The sequence below is a fragment of the Rhea pennata genome, chromosome 2, assembly GCF_028389875.1.
Source record: "Rhea pennata isolate bPtePen1 chromosome 2, bPtePen1.pri, whole genome shotgun sequence".
Taxonomy (NCBI): Eukaryota; Metazoa; Chordata; class Aves; order Rheiformes; family Rheidae; genus Rhea; species Rhea pennata.
Window position 1 is genome coordinate 79,471,454 of NC_084664.1, and position 17,959 is coordinate 79,489,412.

The 17,959-nt window shown below is 41.5% G+C and overlaps 1 protein-coding gene across 2 annotated transcripts in view; it reads right to left on the reverse strand.

Annotated features, from left to right (window-relative positions):
- Window positions 1-17,508, reverse strand: part of ANKH (ANKH inorganic pyrophosphate transport regulator) — a 105,532-nt gene extending 88,024 nt beyond the window's left edge. For both annotated transcript variants that reach the window (XM_062569821.1, XM_062569819.1), the window contains exon 1: window positions 16,960-17,508. In XM_062569821.1, coding sequence (XP_062425805.1) covers window positions 16,960-17,055 — 96 coding nt within the window. In that variant the 5' untranslated portion in view covers window positions 17,056-17,508. The remainder of the gene's footprint in view (window positions 1-16,959) is intronic.
- Window positions 17,509-17,959: the final 451 nt, after the last annotated feature.

Below are 17,959 nucleotides of genomic sequence, written 5' to 3' on the forward strand. Positions count from 1 at the left end.
CAGTCCTGCAATACAAATGTCGCTTAACAACAATAAGAGCATGGGATTGCAAAAAAAAAAAAAAAAAAAAAAAAAAAATCCTTGGGAACAAGAGTGGTGGTAGAATTCACCCCTCTACTCCTATGGCAGTGGGGAGACGGAGACAAAACTTTTGCCTGACTCTGTCACTGGCTTTACCTCCTTAGGACTGTTGAACAAGCAGTAAGGTCAGATTGCGCCAGCAGGTGGGTACAACACACCTGATCTGTCCACTTGCCACTACCTACTGTAAGCAGAATAATTAGACTGCGCTCAATCAGTGTTCTGACACTCACATATATGTGATATAACTGCAAAGAAGTAACAAGCCTATATAAATAATAAGCCAAGTATAACAGTCTAGCCAAATTAAATTCCCTTTTTCCATCAAATTTGGTTCAGCCAGATGAAAATACAAAATAGATTCTGAGACACAGGAATGAGCCTCGAAATATTTCAACATTTACTCTTTTTACTGGATATCTTGTGCCAATCCCATCATAAAATCATTTTAAAATCACATTTTTGATTAGCTAGAGCAATACAAATATGGCTTTCTTGGTCACTGCATTTAGGCAGAGGCCAACAAATTGAATGCTCTCATTTCTAAAATGCCACACTTCCGAACATATCACATCTTACAGAACTTGTGGTAGGTGTTTTTCTTTTAATGCATCACTACCATAATAGTGATTGCTTCACTTTCAGAAGGACCAGAGTAGAATAATTAAAAAAGGATGGTAATATACAGACTGAGATTTTAAAGTGGCCTACAGGAGCTGGGCATTTCTCTGTCAGCACTCTCTCTCTGGATGCTTTCCCCTCTGGCATTCTTTCGGCACTCCTGTATTTTACTATGAACGTACTATAGAAGCAATGTTGAAAAGAATTTTCGAATCACAAATCTAACCTGCTATTTGGAATTAGCTAAAGAGAAAATGGGAAAGCATTTCATGTTTTGAGATTGTCCTAGATCAGGATCAATGGCAACGACAAAGCAAACACTGAAGCTTGGCTTTGATTTATCATTAGCATGCAAAACAGAAAAAATGAACAGATAAGCTACCCTGTGAATAGTGATAAAAGGGCACTGCCGAACCATTCCAAATTTTGTTTAACACATTATCATTGAAAACACTTTCTTTATGAGTCAGAATGTATATTGTCTTCTCTTATTATATTTTTCCTCATTTGACTGAACAATCTCCATCCCCAAGCTCATCCCTTTTCTGTCATTCCCCCCCCTCCCCACACTCATTCTGCCGGAGCAGAAAATGAACAGAGCTTCATTTGTTCACCAGTGCCAGTGTCAGCAGTAATGTCAGCACACCAGAAGCAATGGCCCTGCCTCCACAGCTCTGGGTGAGAAGACAATTCGATTTCCGGGGATCACACATCCTAATTAACTGCTGTTCCTCTGAGGGAACAGCTAGTGGTTTTGTGTAGGTCTAAAGTAAGCAATGATCAAAAAAAAAAAAAAAAAAAAGTGTTAAAAACAGTATTTAAAAAACACTGCGTATTCTAAGAGATGAAAAAATTTGCTATGAGAACAGAAAAGCATTCATAATTCAGCTTAAACTGTAACTGCGGGGTCACTTAATCAGGACAGTATAACCTGAAACTAGAGTACTGCACTCTTGTACATCCACTCAAGTGCTTCCGTTTCTAATACATATATAAAATAACAGTTGTTTGTACCAAGTCTTGCTTGCTTGCTTGCTTGCTTTCCATCACACAGGGAATGAAAACAACTTCTAAGGGCTTTGGCTTCCATCCTCTGCTGTGTTCCAGGCACGCATGCAAGAGAAGCACTTTCATTAACTGATTATGTTCAATCTTAAAAGTATATAGTTTGTCTCTGATCTTTCCAGAGTCCTATTCTCCTGGTAGTCTGCAGCCTTCTTCGATTTCCAGTTTCATATGCTGCTATCCAGTTTGCTCTTGTTTGGAGGCAGACAGGTATCCTCCCTTATCTACCCACAGAGAGTAGCCTTATTCATGCTCAGCCATTCTTTGCTGGGAGAGAGAAATCAAACTTCTTTAGTTTCTCCTCCTCAAACAGGATGATGAGGAGTAAAGAAACTAATAGCCCCTCTTTGTGCCTATTCTTTTGAGCCAGCTTGAATTGGCCTTATGTGTGGCCACAACTGTGCGAAGCATTGCAGGTGAAATCTTACTTGAGGCTTGTATTAATATTTCCTTATCTCTATAGAAATAGCTCCAGATAAATCCCCCAATATCTCAATTTTTCTCTCCTTCATGTCATTCTCATGGATTTCATACTGTTCTTCTTCCACAAAGAACAGAAGCCCTTTGTGGTATTACTTCAAGTATATTGCAGTGCCTAGGTAGGAAAATATCCACTGATATTGCTCTGGAGATGAATTAGCTTTAGTTAACTTCAAATCTGTGATATGAACTTTTAAGAGCACTAGGCAAGCCAGAAACAATCTGTTTCTGAAGCTGTTATTTCACTAACTTGCTTATTTGGAATATTTTCTCCTGGTTGGGTGTTTTGATTCTTTCCGTTATATTAGTTGCTGCTAAAAAAAATAAAGCTTGTTGCTTTCTTACTCTCCTCCACTCTTTTGCTTCATCTTTTCTTCATCATCAACCTCTCTAGAAATGCTACCATCAGTTTCTGTACAGTTATGAGATTTTCATAAAGATTCTTAAGATCACCACTGACTCAGCATACATTTAATTTAGAATGTGTCCTGGGTCTGACTCACACCATACTATTCATGCTATTCATCCTTAACTTGGAACAAGCCTTCTGGTTTCGTTGTCGGCCATGTCTGAAAATGTCTGAATCAAAAGTATATATAGCACTTCAAAGATACTTATAAGGATAAGAATGTTTATAAACATATAAACAAAGTTCCTAGAGATGAAATTTTGATGCATAAGTTCATGAAGGTTGCATTTCTGCCTGAATCCTACACTGAACACCTACTTGACAACATTTGGAATGCTCTGCACAATGTATTGATGCACACATACAAATGACAGAGTTTGACATGTTTCTCCCAGATTTCCTACAAGAATTGTTTTTGAAAGAGCACACCAAAGAGCAGAACAACTCCGTGATCCAAAAGAGGCTTTGTTGAGATTAGATGTTCTCAGCTCTTCACTCTAACATCTTTATCTCTGACCTTGCAGATAGGAAAACATCAATGATCAGCTACAGCAATGAGACCTATATGGCAGGATGATCAGGCACGTGAAGAATGCAGGCAATGCTATTCTCCTCTCTGATCCAGAAATTGGCTTTAAGACTTAGTGAGAGAATAATCACTCTGACCTTCGTTTGCAACATCCTAGAAAAACAGCGAGGACAGCAGGTATTTACCATGTGCCATCAGACAAGCATGCAGGGAGAAACACTGCCCTGCTTGCCTGATCGAAGAGCATCCTACTGGGGAGGAATCTGAAACCAGCAACTGGGGTGAGAATGTAAGGGAGTGACAGGGCCCTAGCAGTGGCAGAGCAGTCACAGCCACAGCTCGCAAGCCCTGCAATGTGCCTGACAGTGGAGAGAAGAAGTATCTGACCTGGACTGACCCAAACCTGGCTCTGACATGATGGGATGTTGAAAGAGGAATAAAGATGGCTGGCTACAAGTTTCCTGGTACCATTTTTGCATGTTTGGAGGAAGAAGAGGCAAGGCAGGAGTGTTCTGCTAGATAAAGTCTTGTAGCTTTACAAAGCACACATTTAACTTGAAACCTGCCTGGCTTATACATGTATCAGGTAAATACCTGTTCATCTGCTTAACTCAGGCCTAAATTTAAAGCTCGTGAACATGAAAAAGATTTCAAGTTAATCATTTCTCTTGCTGAACCACGACTCTTGTTTACAAGGAAGGAATCTCCTGAGGGTGATCCATGGGAGCTTTGCTGTCATTATCACAGTGGGCTGTTTGCCTGCAAACATTAATGAAACATGCTCTGGAGGAAGCCCCCAGAAAAGCACAGAAAAGAAAAATCAGATTTAGGAGAGGACAGAAGGGAAGCAAATATCTGAAGATTAAAAAGTGACTCTGGAGAAAACAGCAGCAAATCTATGACACTATCAAAAAAGAGGAAGAAGCAAAGGAGAGGCTGCACCAAGTGTTCAGGAGCTGTCCAGTGCCAGAAACTGCAGCAGCTCAGGACCAGGCTTCACAAGAGTGCTCAAGTCATCACTGAAACCAAACGAGGCAAACAAACTGTATTTTAAATAACTATATATGAACCACTAAAAAGCCAAAAAAAGATGGTAAGAGATGAGCTTTATGAGGCTTGATCCTTTGGGGTTCAACTTGGCAGGCTGCAGAAGCCAGACTGTTGATTATTGTGCTGCACCAGTGTGCTGCCACACAGGGATTCAGCAGAAGGGAAAAAAGGATTGAATTGTGCACAGCTCCCTACTTTTATATCCTGTTTCTCTCTTTCTCAATGGGACGTTTTATTTCATTCACAAAGGAATCACAAAACAAAGGAATATATGCAGAAGACTTGAGGATTATAGAATCTTATCTAACCAAAAAAGAAAGAAAAAAGCGCATCGGTATTTGGTGCTAAATGTCATGAGACAGAGGCGTTATTCTTTATGGAGAGCAAATGAGAGTTGCTTATATTTGGAGCAAAGCAGCTACTAATCCTTTTTTTGTAATTGTTCCAAGCTGTTTGTACATCCTTCACCTCAATGCTGTGTCAACAGCTAAGTGAAACAGTATTTATGGACCCTAATGCTATAAGCTTGTTATAGTGAAAAAAAATCCAAATATCCTTTCTTCTATCTGCAGTCATAACCACTTCCCTGAGCACCTCTCTGACTGGACAATTTGTCTTTTTCTTGCCATAGCACACCATAATCAGAGCTCTTGAAAGACAAGACCAACTTTTATGGAAATTGTTATACTTACATATAATGGTTCGTTTTGAACTACAACTATTAATACTATCTATCTGCTTGAAAAAAGGTCAAGGAGATGAATGAGTCATGTTTTATCCTCCACTTATTTCTTCAGTTCAGTGCAGATTATCCTTCGCCACCAGCTGGACTATTATTACTTTAACATTCTTCTTGGTGCTGGTCATAGAGAACCTGATAGCCATTTTGTTAAGCTAGACTTATACTGGCTTGACACCTTTGTCTACTTCTTGTAGACTTTTACTTCTTGACTTCCAGTAGGACAAGTGAGGAAAAAATCTCTAGTTCATTATTCAGCAAGATATCAATGATGAAATTATGGCCCTGTAGCCACTTTGTATGCAAGAGCCTCCAAAAAGCTTCAATGACTTGAGAGAAACATTTGCTTGACATTTGGACTTTCTGGGATGTTCTAGGACTTTTGACGCAAAAGTTCTCAGGCTTTTTCCTCTCATGTGGCTTCCCCCTTAATCTAAACTCTCTCCTTTGCCACTCCCTCATTTCAATTTCCCCTTTAAATCAGTGGATGTACACAGGCTACAGCAGACTTCGTATCTGCAGATCACTGCAAGCAGAGTGAATCCTTGGAGCTTGGGTGTAAATATGCCACTTAACATGAGGTTTCCTGACTAAGTCCTCAGGCAGGAATTGGGCCTTTGTTAGCAATTTGCTTTTTAGTGATGCAACCACCCACAATGTGGTAGGAGCTTTCAGTTCACAAAAATGGCATGCCATGATTCCAGAAAGCTAGCCCACAGCTAAACAGGCCTTTTTAGGACAAGGATTCAAAGATCACCAATAGGTCAAACCTGTAACAAAAAAGTGTCAAGCAGGCTACCTGCAGGGATTTCTCATAAATTTATTAAAGAGAGAAATGTTGGCATCTGCACAGTATTCGCAGAAAAAGCACACTCCTTATATATTACAGTGAGGGACATTTCTGGAGAAAGCTCTTCCAAAGACTATTACAATGCTGGAGCAGGTCCTAGCCAACAGACCATTGATTGCATCTCAGAAGGCTCATATAAGAACAAGACGGTGAATGCTGAAAGGTCGTCATGCTTTCATGCATTGAAATAGAAAGCTCTGAAGCAAAATAACTGCCCACAAGTATATAAAGAACACTGGTGCAGCAATTGGGGTTGCTGTCAAGGTCACACATAAAAAGATGAGATCCATGTACAAAACCATTTGTTCAGAAATAAAACAGCATTTGCACATGCAGTCATTGTAATAGAATGTAACCAATAGTGTCTCAATATGAAAAGGGCATATCAGGTACACATGCAATTACCTAAAGAGTTTCATGCACAGCTCTTGTCCTTCACTTAATTTTTGCCCTTGCCTATAGACTAATACCTAGTCAAGACAGTACTTGGCGCCACTCAGCGTACAGTTTTGCTATAAATGCATTCTATTCTTCCTGCTCAGACACAACACACTATGTGTGTGCTTGTGTGTGGGTGGGTGTATGCATGTGTAGGTCTTTCATATTACAGAACATGAAAAACATATTTACCTATGGCAAGTAGAAAGCTTTTCTGAATGACTACCTTCACTATCTTAAGGATCTGAAAAATGTTTTGTGGTTTGGACTTCCTTTCTCTTTTAAAGTAAATGCCTAAGATTGTGAAACCATCATGCATGCCTCAGCATAAGCACAGGGGAAGCTGCTAGTGTTGTTGTACTAAATTTGTGGCCTGACATTTCCAGTTGTTTTGTACCACTTACGTGCAGAGAAAAATGACCAGAGATGTCTCTGGAACTGCAACAAAAACAAGGAGAAATGGAGTTATTTTGATGGGACTTCAAAAACCTCTTAACAAAAGTTGACAAAAAATAGCATTTAAAGGCTAATGACCCAGCTACTCAGATCAGCTAGGAAGCAGACTAGTGAAAGGAAGATCTCTTCCCCACCACCTGTGAAACAGCCAAAAGACTGCACAGTGGTGCTAGCAAGTGGGAAAAGTAGCTGTCCTTCTGAGTTCATCACATGAGATTTTCAATTCTAGCTGGTGCAGTGACTGGTAGGATTGAGCTCCTCTCCTAAGCAGGTCTCTTGAGTTACGGTGAGTGAATTGTAAATGATACTAGCGTTCAAACTAATTTCTAAAATGCCACACTGGGTAAGGATGAGGGATGGACTGATGGAATAAGTTACAAAAGCCAATTACAGGGAGAGAGCAAAATGGACTGACTGACCAAGGCAGTTGTGATGTGAGCCCACAGGGAAGCCCAGAAAGGGAAGCAAAGGAAAAGCAGGAGAGACGTGTTTGCCCACACATTCCTTCTAGAGGTTCAGACTGGAACAATGGCTCTGAGGGCTCTGAGCCTTTCCGTTCCTCTGCTGCTGGCACATTAACTGTGAAATCTGCTGGCCCAGGATTTCTTTATGCACTGAGTCATGCAAAAGTTGATAACTACCTCTAATCAATTACAGTAAAGAGCTGTGCTGCACGTTCCAGTCTGGTGAAAAGGCCACAAGGATGTCTGCATAACTAAACTCTCTTCAATATTTAAGAGACTACCAAGCGAAGAAAATGATCCACAGAACTGAACTGAAAAGGCAGTCTGGGTGCAGGGCTGGAAGATACTGCATGTACTTCATGTTTCTGCAGGATCTGAAACACCTTTTGTAGTTGCTGAGTCCATAACTGCATCACCCTTCTAGATTGCAATGTATATCTTTGAGGAATATACGGTTCCCAAGTTGCTTGCCTCCCTTGCCAGAAGACTTGGTCTTCAGCTGTGACTTACCCTGTACAGTGCTCTACATTGATAACAATATTCTTTGCTTTCAGTGATTCACTGAATTTGAGCTCATATAAAATGGAACCACCATCTAATACCATCTAAAACACAAGATTCTTCACGCCAACATAGTTCAAAACTAAGTAATGTATGAGATGGAACAACTCATGCGCTTTACTTGGAGAATTATTTGGAAACCTTTCCAGTCTAAATTGCCCCAATCTCTCTTTTTTTCTTTTTTTGCTCCTGGCCACGTTTTCCTGTGCAGCACAGACCTAGCTAACGCTATTTCCTCTCCAACATGATTATATTTTCCATATAATTACAGACAGTTATCAAATTCTCTTTTTGTTCAAGCCACAAATGCTTATTTTTTATAATGTTTCCTCTAATATAACTGAGATTTTTTTCCACATTAGCAGAACCAAAAATGTGAAGTGTCTTCCAGAGCTGTAATGTTGCTAACTATTCATTTTCTTTTCAAATGTGCTAAACGCTTTCTAATTGGTAGATGCTGACAGAGGAAATGGTAAAGATGGTCTCATGCGACAGTCTGCCTTTCATCTGCAGAAGTACAGACATAAGATCAAAGGCTCTCGTGTTCCTGGAATATACTGGTATACCATCAAAATGAGAATCTTCACAATAAGAAGGGAACTGCTTGGGGCCAATGACAGAGAGAATCAACTTAACTGGTCATGGCCATAGAAACAGCAGCTGCTGCTCACTGACAGGTTATAAAAATAAGACACTGATCACTGATACGCAGCAGAATGAAAGTGAGGTAAACACAGACACAGCACGAGCATGAAGCAAACAGGAAAGCAAGCCTTATAAAATCTAAATATAAATCCTCCATTTTCGGGGATGTAAATGTCAAATACTGTCATTAAGAAACCGGACAGGAACAGTGGATGCAGTGACGCTCTGCCCTTTATGTCCACACATGCAAACCATCTGACTCTACCATGGGAAAAAATCAGCCCCAGGTGGCATGCATCAACTCTTTCTTAGGCCAATGTGGGTCAAAGTAGGCAGTTACACAAACGCAATAAAATTCAGATACAACCTGCTTCTAAATTCATTCACTAATTTAAGAGCTAAGAAGGCAAGAAGACAGACAAAAAGACCTGTTCCCTGCCAAAAGCCTTTCAAATGTATTTGTCAGCAAACGACTAACATGTGCCTCAGTGTAGTGAGTTTTCAATCTATGTCTTACAGAACCCTGTACTTTAAGGGCTATTTACAAGGAGTCAGAGAAACAGGATCAAATAAATGTAATCTCAGATATGCTATCCTGCTTGTGTGGACAGCAATTTTTTCTGCATCTCCACTGGAAGATTTTCTGGGTTCTACAACTTGAAAAAGGTTGGAAACCATTACCTTAGCACTCATCCAACAGTAATGCAAAACAACCATGTGAAGCAAACTGTTTGAAAATAAGTTGCATGTTGCATTTTTTTCATGCCAACTCTTAACAATCTGGACAAAGCACTAGCAACAGTAAAAGCTGAAATCTTGCGGAACCACCATTCAGAAACAGTGCTACATCAGTAAACAAACCTGCAAATGCTGAGCAATAGAGACTGCCTTTTCTCCGAGAATGACACTCCCACCAAATCTGAAACAGTGAATTACTTGTGTACTCATGGGAAAAGAATTTCATATGATGCACTTGAGATTCCAAGGTAGGGTAACAGTGATATATATTTTTAAATGACTGCTTTATTTCTCCAGCATTTCTCATCTCCTTTTCTAGCACGTTCTTGAAAATGGTAGAGAAATCAATTGTGTTCACAAATAGCAATGGTGTACTTTAACTCTTTTTGGAAGACCAAGGCTTATTTCCACCTGGAATTATTCTTGGTTAATGTTTCAGGCAGGCACTTTTATTCCATTGTATATCAGAAAGGAACTAATCATGGAAAGCTAGGAAAATCTTAAACAGAAATGATACCATAGATCAGAGAGAAACTGGAGAACTGCAGAGATTTGCTGTTTCAGACACAGAGGTTCATGAGCAATTTAGATCTCTTGTTCTTATGGCAGTTCTTTTTTCATTCTCAGGCTAATTTTTATCTAAAAAAGCAGCAGCAGAGCTGAAAACCATAGCTACAGGAATATCATGTCAGTAGGAAATCAGGCAAGCAGAAGGAAGCATAATCTGATGATCTAGCTGTATATTAACACTCGGCTTCCCTCTCCCCAAATCTACAGGTTTCCAAGTACAAGTGTGATGAGACACCAATAACTAGTTTGATTAGCTCATTAAAATCTAAGGTTATTACAAATTTTCTATGCAACATTTGAACAAGTACTGATCTGATATGCCACTTAAACTGGAATTTAGCCTAGCAGCAATATATACATTATTTAAGAAAATCACAGATTTCTGAAAATTGCTACAAAGTAAAATCTGGCATTGGTTAGTTTTATGCAACAGAGGTTGTTGCATGAGTTGGCAGATATATTTACATCTTCTATTTATACAGCAACTTACATCCATATTTTACAAACATAAAGAAACAAACTTTTCAATTGCCTTGTGAAACACATCACTATCCCCAAACTAGCAAAATTGATGCTAAGACAGATGTGTATGTCTTGTCTAGAATCAAGACAGAAAGTCATTTAACAGATACTATCTGCAATTTCAGAGCTGGTGCCTCACTTTGTACATAAACACAACCATTCATCTTCTTACAGTCATAAGTTTGCTCATGTCAGGTAATTCTTTGCATACAACCAGTTTGTCCATTCAGCAGCAAAATGAGTAAAGATTTTAAAAAATTAGGGTACAGTAAATCAAACACAAATAGAAGTCAGCTCTCCTGTTGTGAAAATGCAACAAGAAAACACAAACCAAAAAAAAAAAAAAAAAAAAGAAAAAATTAAGTGGTCAGTTCAGCTCAAACCTGGAAGTTTTACTTTTGACATTTCTTTCTATGATAAGGAATACAGTGGCTCACTTCCCTTTCAAAGTTCCAGTCCTGAACCCGTATTTTAAAATTAGGTTATAGGTATTTTCAACTTTCTTTACTAACACTCCCTGGGTTTACTAGATTTTCACTCGAATATGGAGAAGAACCCAGGTCCCTACCTGCAAAGTAAGCAACGTGACAAGTACAGTGTGATCCTTTTCAGTCAAGGACTGTTTAAGTATCCTAAGCAAACTGGACTGTCTCCAGAGAGAGCCCTCCATCCTAGGGATTGGGAGCCCAAAATGCCAGGCAGACATCATAAATGCATCTGGCCTTCCGCTGTCTTGGGCAATATAATGGTAGGGAGAATTGTCTCCACCATGCAGACATGAAAAGTTTTATTTTGCATCAACCTATTTGGCAAAAATCATATGAATTCATGTTTGTTCAGTTTTTAGATGAACTATTTTAGATTGTCTTCCCCTTTTTTCCCTCCATCCCTTCCTGGAAACAGGTTAGTTCTACAGTTATATAGTTAGCCAGCTACTCCAAACATGCTTAACAGGTATTATGAGATATAAAATCTGCCAGTTCTTAATTGTGAAGTGTAAGAAAGTCCAGAGGATTCATTATACTAGTGCTGACAGAGACATGGGGAGTGGGTAGGCTGGAAATGGGATGCAGGAAACTGAAGAATTTTGTGAAGGAAAGAAAGGGTAGGATGCAAAAAGAGAAGATATTGACAAATGAGGCGTAACACAGATCTGAGCTGTAGCTTATATATTCTACAATATGGCAACATGGAGCACTGCAAGGGATGGACATCTCATTCTAAGGTCCATTCTCACTATTTCTAGTATCATCTGAAAACCCCACCAGAACTACAATCCCTCTATTCTTTATTACTTGTTTATTTGTATTTTGTATGTTATCAACTGTAAATATATACTGGTTTAGCTTCTGGAAATATGTGCTTCTGTAACCTTTTGAGTTAATACACTGCTGAGATTTAGCTTTTAGCTGCTAATACATCTTATTAGAGCTTTGACTTTTTCCCAGATGTCAGTATACGTTGCTTGTTGTGCAACTCCCGTAAATGCTCTGCATGGCTGGTGAATGGGCTGTTTGGTGTATAATGCCTGTTGCAATTAATGCTGACATATAAGCCCAATTAATTGCTCATGTAGTCTTAAAAATGGGCCATGTGATCTACAGAGCACTTAGCATTGTCACTGCTAGTGCTTGGCAGATGACAACCTAGGAGCTAATGCTGCAGGGCTCAGGCTGGTACATAAGAGGATGTAAAGATGCATTGCTCAGAAGAAGAAAATCTCCAGACTTCAGTGCTGAGGTACAAATCTTGGAAATGACTCCTCTACTTGTGTGTGGTTCATTTTTTCACTCTATGTGGTACCTTCAGATAAGCACTCACGTGGATTTTCTCACTCTGGACAGGGAAATTGAATGTATTTCACTTTTCTTTCTTAGCAGCTTCCCTGACAATATCTGGCTTGCAAATCCTGCAGGATGAATTCTTTCAAAATACTACCATTGAATTTTTTTAAAAAAATCTGTTGATAGTAGACTTTGTACATGTTTGTTTCTTCAACACAATTTGATCTAAATTTAATTTAAAATTACCATACTACTACCATACTAATAATGTGGTGGTGGTAATCACGTATAGTCATAGTCTATACCAATTATAAGATCTTGTTAGATTTCTTGTTTATGTAGTACTAAAGTCCCATCTGATTTGATTTAAATGACTCACTGACCTCTCACAATAGCAATCACAGGAATACTTTGTACTCATATAGCACCTTTCATCTCAGAGCATTTCTGAAACACTAATTTTCATTACATCCTTGTGACACATAGGTAGGCGTTTATGCACACTTCAAAGACAGGTGAACTGTGACACAAAAAGGTTATGTAACTTGGCCCAAATCCCATAGGAACAGTTGGGAATATGAGCTCTCCCATTGCTTTTTCTAAACTTCCAGGCAATAACACCTACCCCCGAAATGGTCTTCATAAAGCATTAATCAAAATGCTTAACCTCCTACTAGGTTTGCAAATGCCACAGACAGAAGATAAGCTCTCTAATTCTTTTTGATACATTATTCAAGACTTGTTCTGCTTTCCTGACAACAGTTTTTTGCTTAAGAATAAAAAAGAAATCCATTCAAATAGGTTTTCAAAAAAAAGCTATTTATTTTTTAAGCAATGACTGCAAAAAAATTCCAATCAAACATAGTTAGTATTGTCTTTATGGTTTGTCGATTTAATCCCAACTACTAACTCATGTGCAATGTAGGGCAATTTCTCTGCAGGACCACAGCACCCTAGTGATTTCAGGAGAAAGCGACAGTAGGGCTCCATTTGCTTGGTTTTAGTTTCCAAGAACTACATGCCACTGAATAAAATTATGTCTGTGCAAACAATGGTTATGTCTGCAAATAAAATTGCCCAATCAATGCCTACTGACACCAATTCAAACTCATAATTCGAGGCCTAGCTATATTACCGCTACACAGGAAAAAAAGAAACCCTACTGTTCCAGTTGATAATTAAGGAACCTCAGCAGACAGGCTATCTAGTACTGATAGTGTTTTCAAAATATTGCTATCTGTCTTTTGTGACTCTGTGAGTAGCAAACAGGGTTATCAGCCATATTCGCAAACTGTATTTAATCCTGCCTGAGGCCGGCCGTGCACTTCTAAGCAAGTTAGTTAACTAATGTGCACCACGCTTCTCCCCATTTGTAATAATGCTCATAAAAATGTACACATAAATCACAAACTAAGACAGCACAACATACATGAGCAGCTTTGAAAAGGTGTTAAAGGAAGATAGATTTGGATGGTGATGGTTTTTCGACTGTAAGGGTAGGTATGGTATTATTGCTGGGTGAGTCTTCTGAGGTTGAGTGAGTTGTTTGAGGTTGCTTGTCGCACTCCATCGTGTTTATTTATTTCCAAGCAAACACACTCAACAATTTTTTTCATGGAAGCTGGCATTTTTGATGCAAACTCTGATCTCCAGCAGCTGGGCTCTAAATAATCACTAATTACTGTGAATTTTGCGATAAAATGTTAAGAATTAAGAATGTGCTCAACAGCAGAAGGGAAGTAAGACTATTCCTTCCAGTGTTGTTAAGCTCTTTGGATGAAAATGCTGTGGTGTGTATATGTGTGTATAGATAGAGACAAATAAATAAATATACGTACGCATACATGTGCGCACATACACATCTTGTGCAGCGAAGAAGAGATGAACTAAAATATTTGGTTCTATTTTTCTGGAGGCCTTACTCTAAGAAGAAAAATTCATAAAATCTATGTAATATTGTAAATAAATTTTATGAGAATTGGGCAGTAAAAGGAAACAAAAATAGGTTAGAAATGGTTTATTTCTTTAATCTTCTGTTAATTTACCTTGTCTACCTGTTTTTAGTAGAACTAAAAACTCAGGTATTTTGTGCAAGAAGATTTTATGAACTGAACAGATGAGATCAGCTGACTAGACGGGAGTAACTCTGTAATATAGCTTTGTCCTAAAGGGTTATTGGATTAGGGCCCAAAGGCCAACAGAAGACTGACTTCATTGACTATAGCGGTTCTGGAACAGACTGCAGGAGACGAGCTTGTTAGTTTTTATGAGCATTGCTCTAGCATTTTTTACTTCCTACAAACCAAACAGAATTGACATAAAAAACAATCGTATAGGACAAGGAAAACTGTGATAAACTGGCTTCTACAAATATTCTATAATTTTACTGCAAATTTCACATTAGCCATTGAATAAAATTATCGAAGACATAGAGAAGTTTCTCAAGCTAAAAAAAGTTGAGATTCTGTTTTCTACTTGTTTTTCAATCACAGTATTAGGTTTTATTAAAAAAGCTCTGATCTGAACACTCTGCTTTCAAACACTCTTCCTGCCTGAGAAAGTAATGTATGAATAAAACATATCAATGTATGAGTAAGACATATCAAAGTTCATGACTTACAATAATCCTTAAAAACCTAAAAAAAGTTCCTTAAAAATAAGACTTCTGTGTTCAGGCGAGGCTCGTTCTACCCTAGTTTTATGCAATGATCTCTTATAGTTGACTTACAGTTTTATTCTGTCTCTTCTACAGTATTGTTCAGAGGCGGTAACTTCATTTCAAGTAAATTTGACTAACTTATATTAACATTCTTAGAAATCTTTCTTATCTGAAGCATACATTCACAGAAGTAGGTACTGAAGCCTTCTCAGAGCTATCTGTTGACACAGCCACTCTTTTATGTTGCCTCTGTTCAGCTCTGTTATTAAAATGATTACAATTTTGGAGCAAAAAGGTGACTGTCTCAAGAGATCAATATATTTTCAGCAGCACAAACCTAGTTCTATTATCCTACAAATCTAACAAATAACTGCATGCATTATATACAGGAAAATAAAATTACTATCCTTGTGTCTGTAACAGGATCTTTTCAGTCTGGGAGTCACTTTGTCCCTGTCTCTGTTTCCTGATTCCTGTCTAGGTAAGTCTCCCACTAGGTTGGTGCAGAAGGCATCCTTCCAGCTCCCATTTCTGACCCAGAGTTTTCTGAAGGAGTCTCCCTGCTCCCTAGATTTTTCTCTTTTTAATTAGGTACCTCCAAAGCCTGTCAGACAGGGAATAACCCCAACTCTCTTGGAGGGCCAATCCCAACCTGTGACATAGCTATCATCTAAATTCCCTTTTGCAAGCTATTTACTCCACAATGCTGCAAGAGTTGGATAGATATATGCTTGTAAGTATCATCCATAAATCAACATTCCCACAGCGTAACTAGAGACCAGGACACTGGTGTTAGGCCACACAGAACGGCCCTCATTTATACAACTGTAATTTCTTTCTTGAGGGAAAGGCTCCTCTTTTGCTAAGCCACACTATCTGAGAGATGCTTAATAATTTGCTTGCTAATATTTGCAGCCTGATCCAAAGTATACTGAAGCCAATAGGAACTTTTTAACATGTTGACATTGACTTTGATTGAAGCTGACCTTGTTTGAAGCAAATTGTATATATGCACCTGTCACAGTAAGTTTTCTGAATGGACTGCTTTTGATTTAACTTTTGTTGCACATTAGTTATTAATACTTAAGCTACTTTTCTTCCTGTGTATCTCCTCCCTTTCTTGAGAGGTTTTCTTTTCTTGATCAGGGTTTATAGAAGACTGACTTAGTAGGAAAGTATGCAGTCAATAGACAAGGATGCTTTTAAAATATCATGGCTTATCTAAACTTACAGGACTACAAGATTAAAGCAACTATGATAAACATATCACTAGAGTTAACTATTTTTTCCTACTGTAATGTTTTTTATTTGATTTTGCTCTCTACCTACATGTGGAATTACGCACTAATTCCCCAGGATCTTTGCTCAAGGAGCAAGTGCATGCTCTAGTTAGAAAATACCAGCTAACTGGCAAAACCGATTGACTTATGACAAGGGTAAAAGCGACATGGGATACTTATTGTGGCTGTCCAGCTTAACAATTGTGAATAAGCATTAGTGCAAACTGCCCTACTAAAAATTTCAGTGCGAGGCCATGTATTCCAGCATGACACAAACACTGAACCGAGAGACCGGAGCGCTCCCCACATCGCAGCGCTATGGCAAATCAGCATCCTGAATTAAAAGCTCAGGGGATGAAGAGCATATGTCAAGCACACGGGGTATTTTTAGTGCAAATGTTGAAAACTGACATTAGGAAGAAGAAGGGCTGCAGGTAAAGGCGGCTGGCATGGAGGGGATTTATTTGGTGCCTAAGACGACAGACAGCCTTAGGCAAGGAAGGGCATTCAGAGTGGGGCTAAAACGAGGATCTGCTCGGAGCCGAAGGAGAGGCGGCGGCGGCAGCAGCAGCCCCTCTCACCGCCACCTGCCCTGTCCCTGCCCCGGCACCGGTTTAAATATCCCGAGTCCCCGGGCTGACCTGGAAATTGCAATGCGGCTGCTCGCCCTGCGCAGAAGGCGAAAATACTGCGCTGTGATTTCACCTGAGAAATCAATTCCGCGGCAGAAGGGGAAACAACAAAAAACAAATGCATTATGTAATTTCGGATTACATAATCCTGAAATACAAGGGAGGAAAAAAAAAAAAAAAGGCAAAGCAAACCAAACCCCAAACCCCACGCATCCAAACAGCGCTCCGCACGGCCCGTGCCGGTGAGGTCCAGGGCGGAAAGGCGGGCGGAAAGCGCCGGCGAGCACATCCCCACCGCCCGCAGCCGCCGCGCCGGGCACCGCAGAGCCGCCGGGCCGGCGCCGGGGACCCGCCGCCCGCGGGGCCTCGCCGCCGCGGCGCGTTACCTGCTCCCCGAAGTCGATGGCGATGTTGGTGATGCCCAGGGGGACGAGGAAGCGGATCAGGGGCCAGTAGTTAGTGAGCGCTGGAAATTTCACCATAGTCCCAGCTGCGCGGCGGGCCCAGGCGCATCTGCCGCCGCGGAGAGGGCGAGGGAGGCCGGCGGCGGGGAAGGATGAAAGGGCAGAGGAGGGGTGTGCGTGCGAGCGGGAGCCTGTGTGCGAGTGCGGGAGAGACAGCAGCAAGGGCGGGGTGGGAGGGGGAGAGAAAAAGAAAGAAAAAATGAAAGAAAGCAGAGCGAGGCAGAGCCCCCCGAAAACGCGGCGGCGGGGGAGCCGCTGCCTCCCTGCCCTGCGCTGCGCTGCCGGCGCGGGCTGTGCTGTGCGGCGCGGCGCGCTGCGTTGCCGCCTTAGCAGGGAAGCCGAAAGCTCAAGTCCATCCCTGCTGCCCTCCTCCCACACAGCAACGAGCCGCCGCCGCCGCCGGAAAAAAAAAGAGGAGGGACGGGGCCTCCAGCGATGTCTGCGGGCAGCTCGGCCATTCTGGGAGCGCGGGGCGCCGCGGGGCCGCCGCCCCCCCCCCCCCCCCCCGCCGCCGCCGGCGCAGGCCGCGGTGCGCGGCCGGGGCCGGGCCGGGGCCGGGGCCGGGCGGTGCAGCGGGCGGCGAGAGGCCGGCGGGGCCCAGCTGCTGGCCGCCGCTGCCCGCGCCGGGTCCCGAGGCACGTGGGTTTGACACACGCACCGTGCCCGGGCTGCCTGCCGGGGGGGGAAGCGAAGCGGAGGGAAGGGAAGGGAAGCGAAGGGAAGGAAGAGCGGCACCGAGCGGCTCCTCCTCACGCCGGCGCGGCGCGGCACCCCCGGCGGCGGCGGCGGCGGCGCGGGCCGGGCTGCCCCCTCCCCCCCAGCACCTGCCAGTAGGACCGGCGGCGAGGCGGGAGCGCGCCCCGCGCAGCCCCGTGCTGCTGCTCCGCGGCCTCCCGCGGCGCGGCGCTATCGGCGCCGCTCG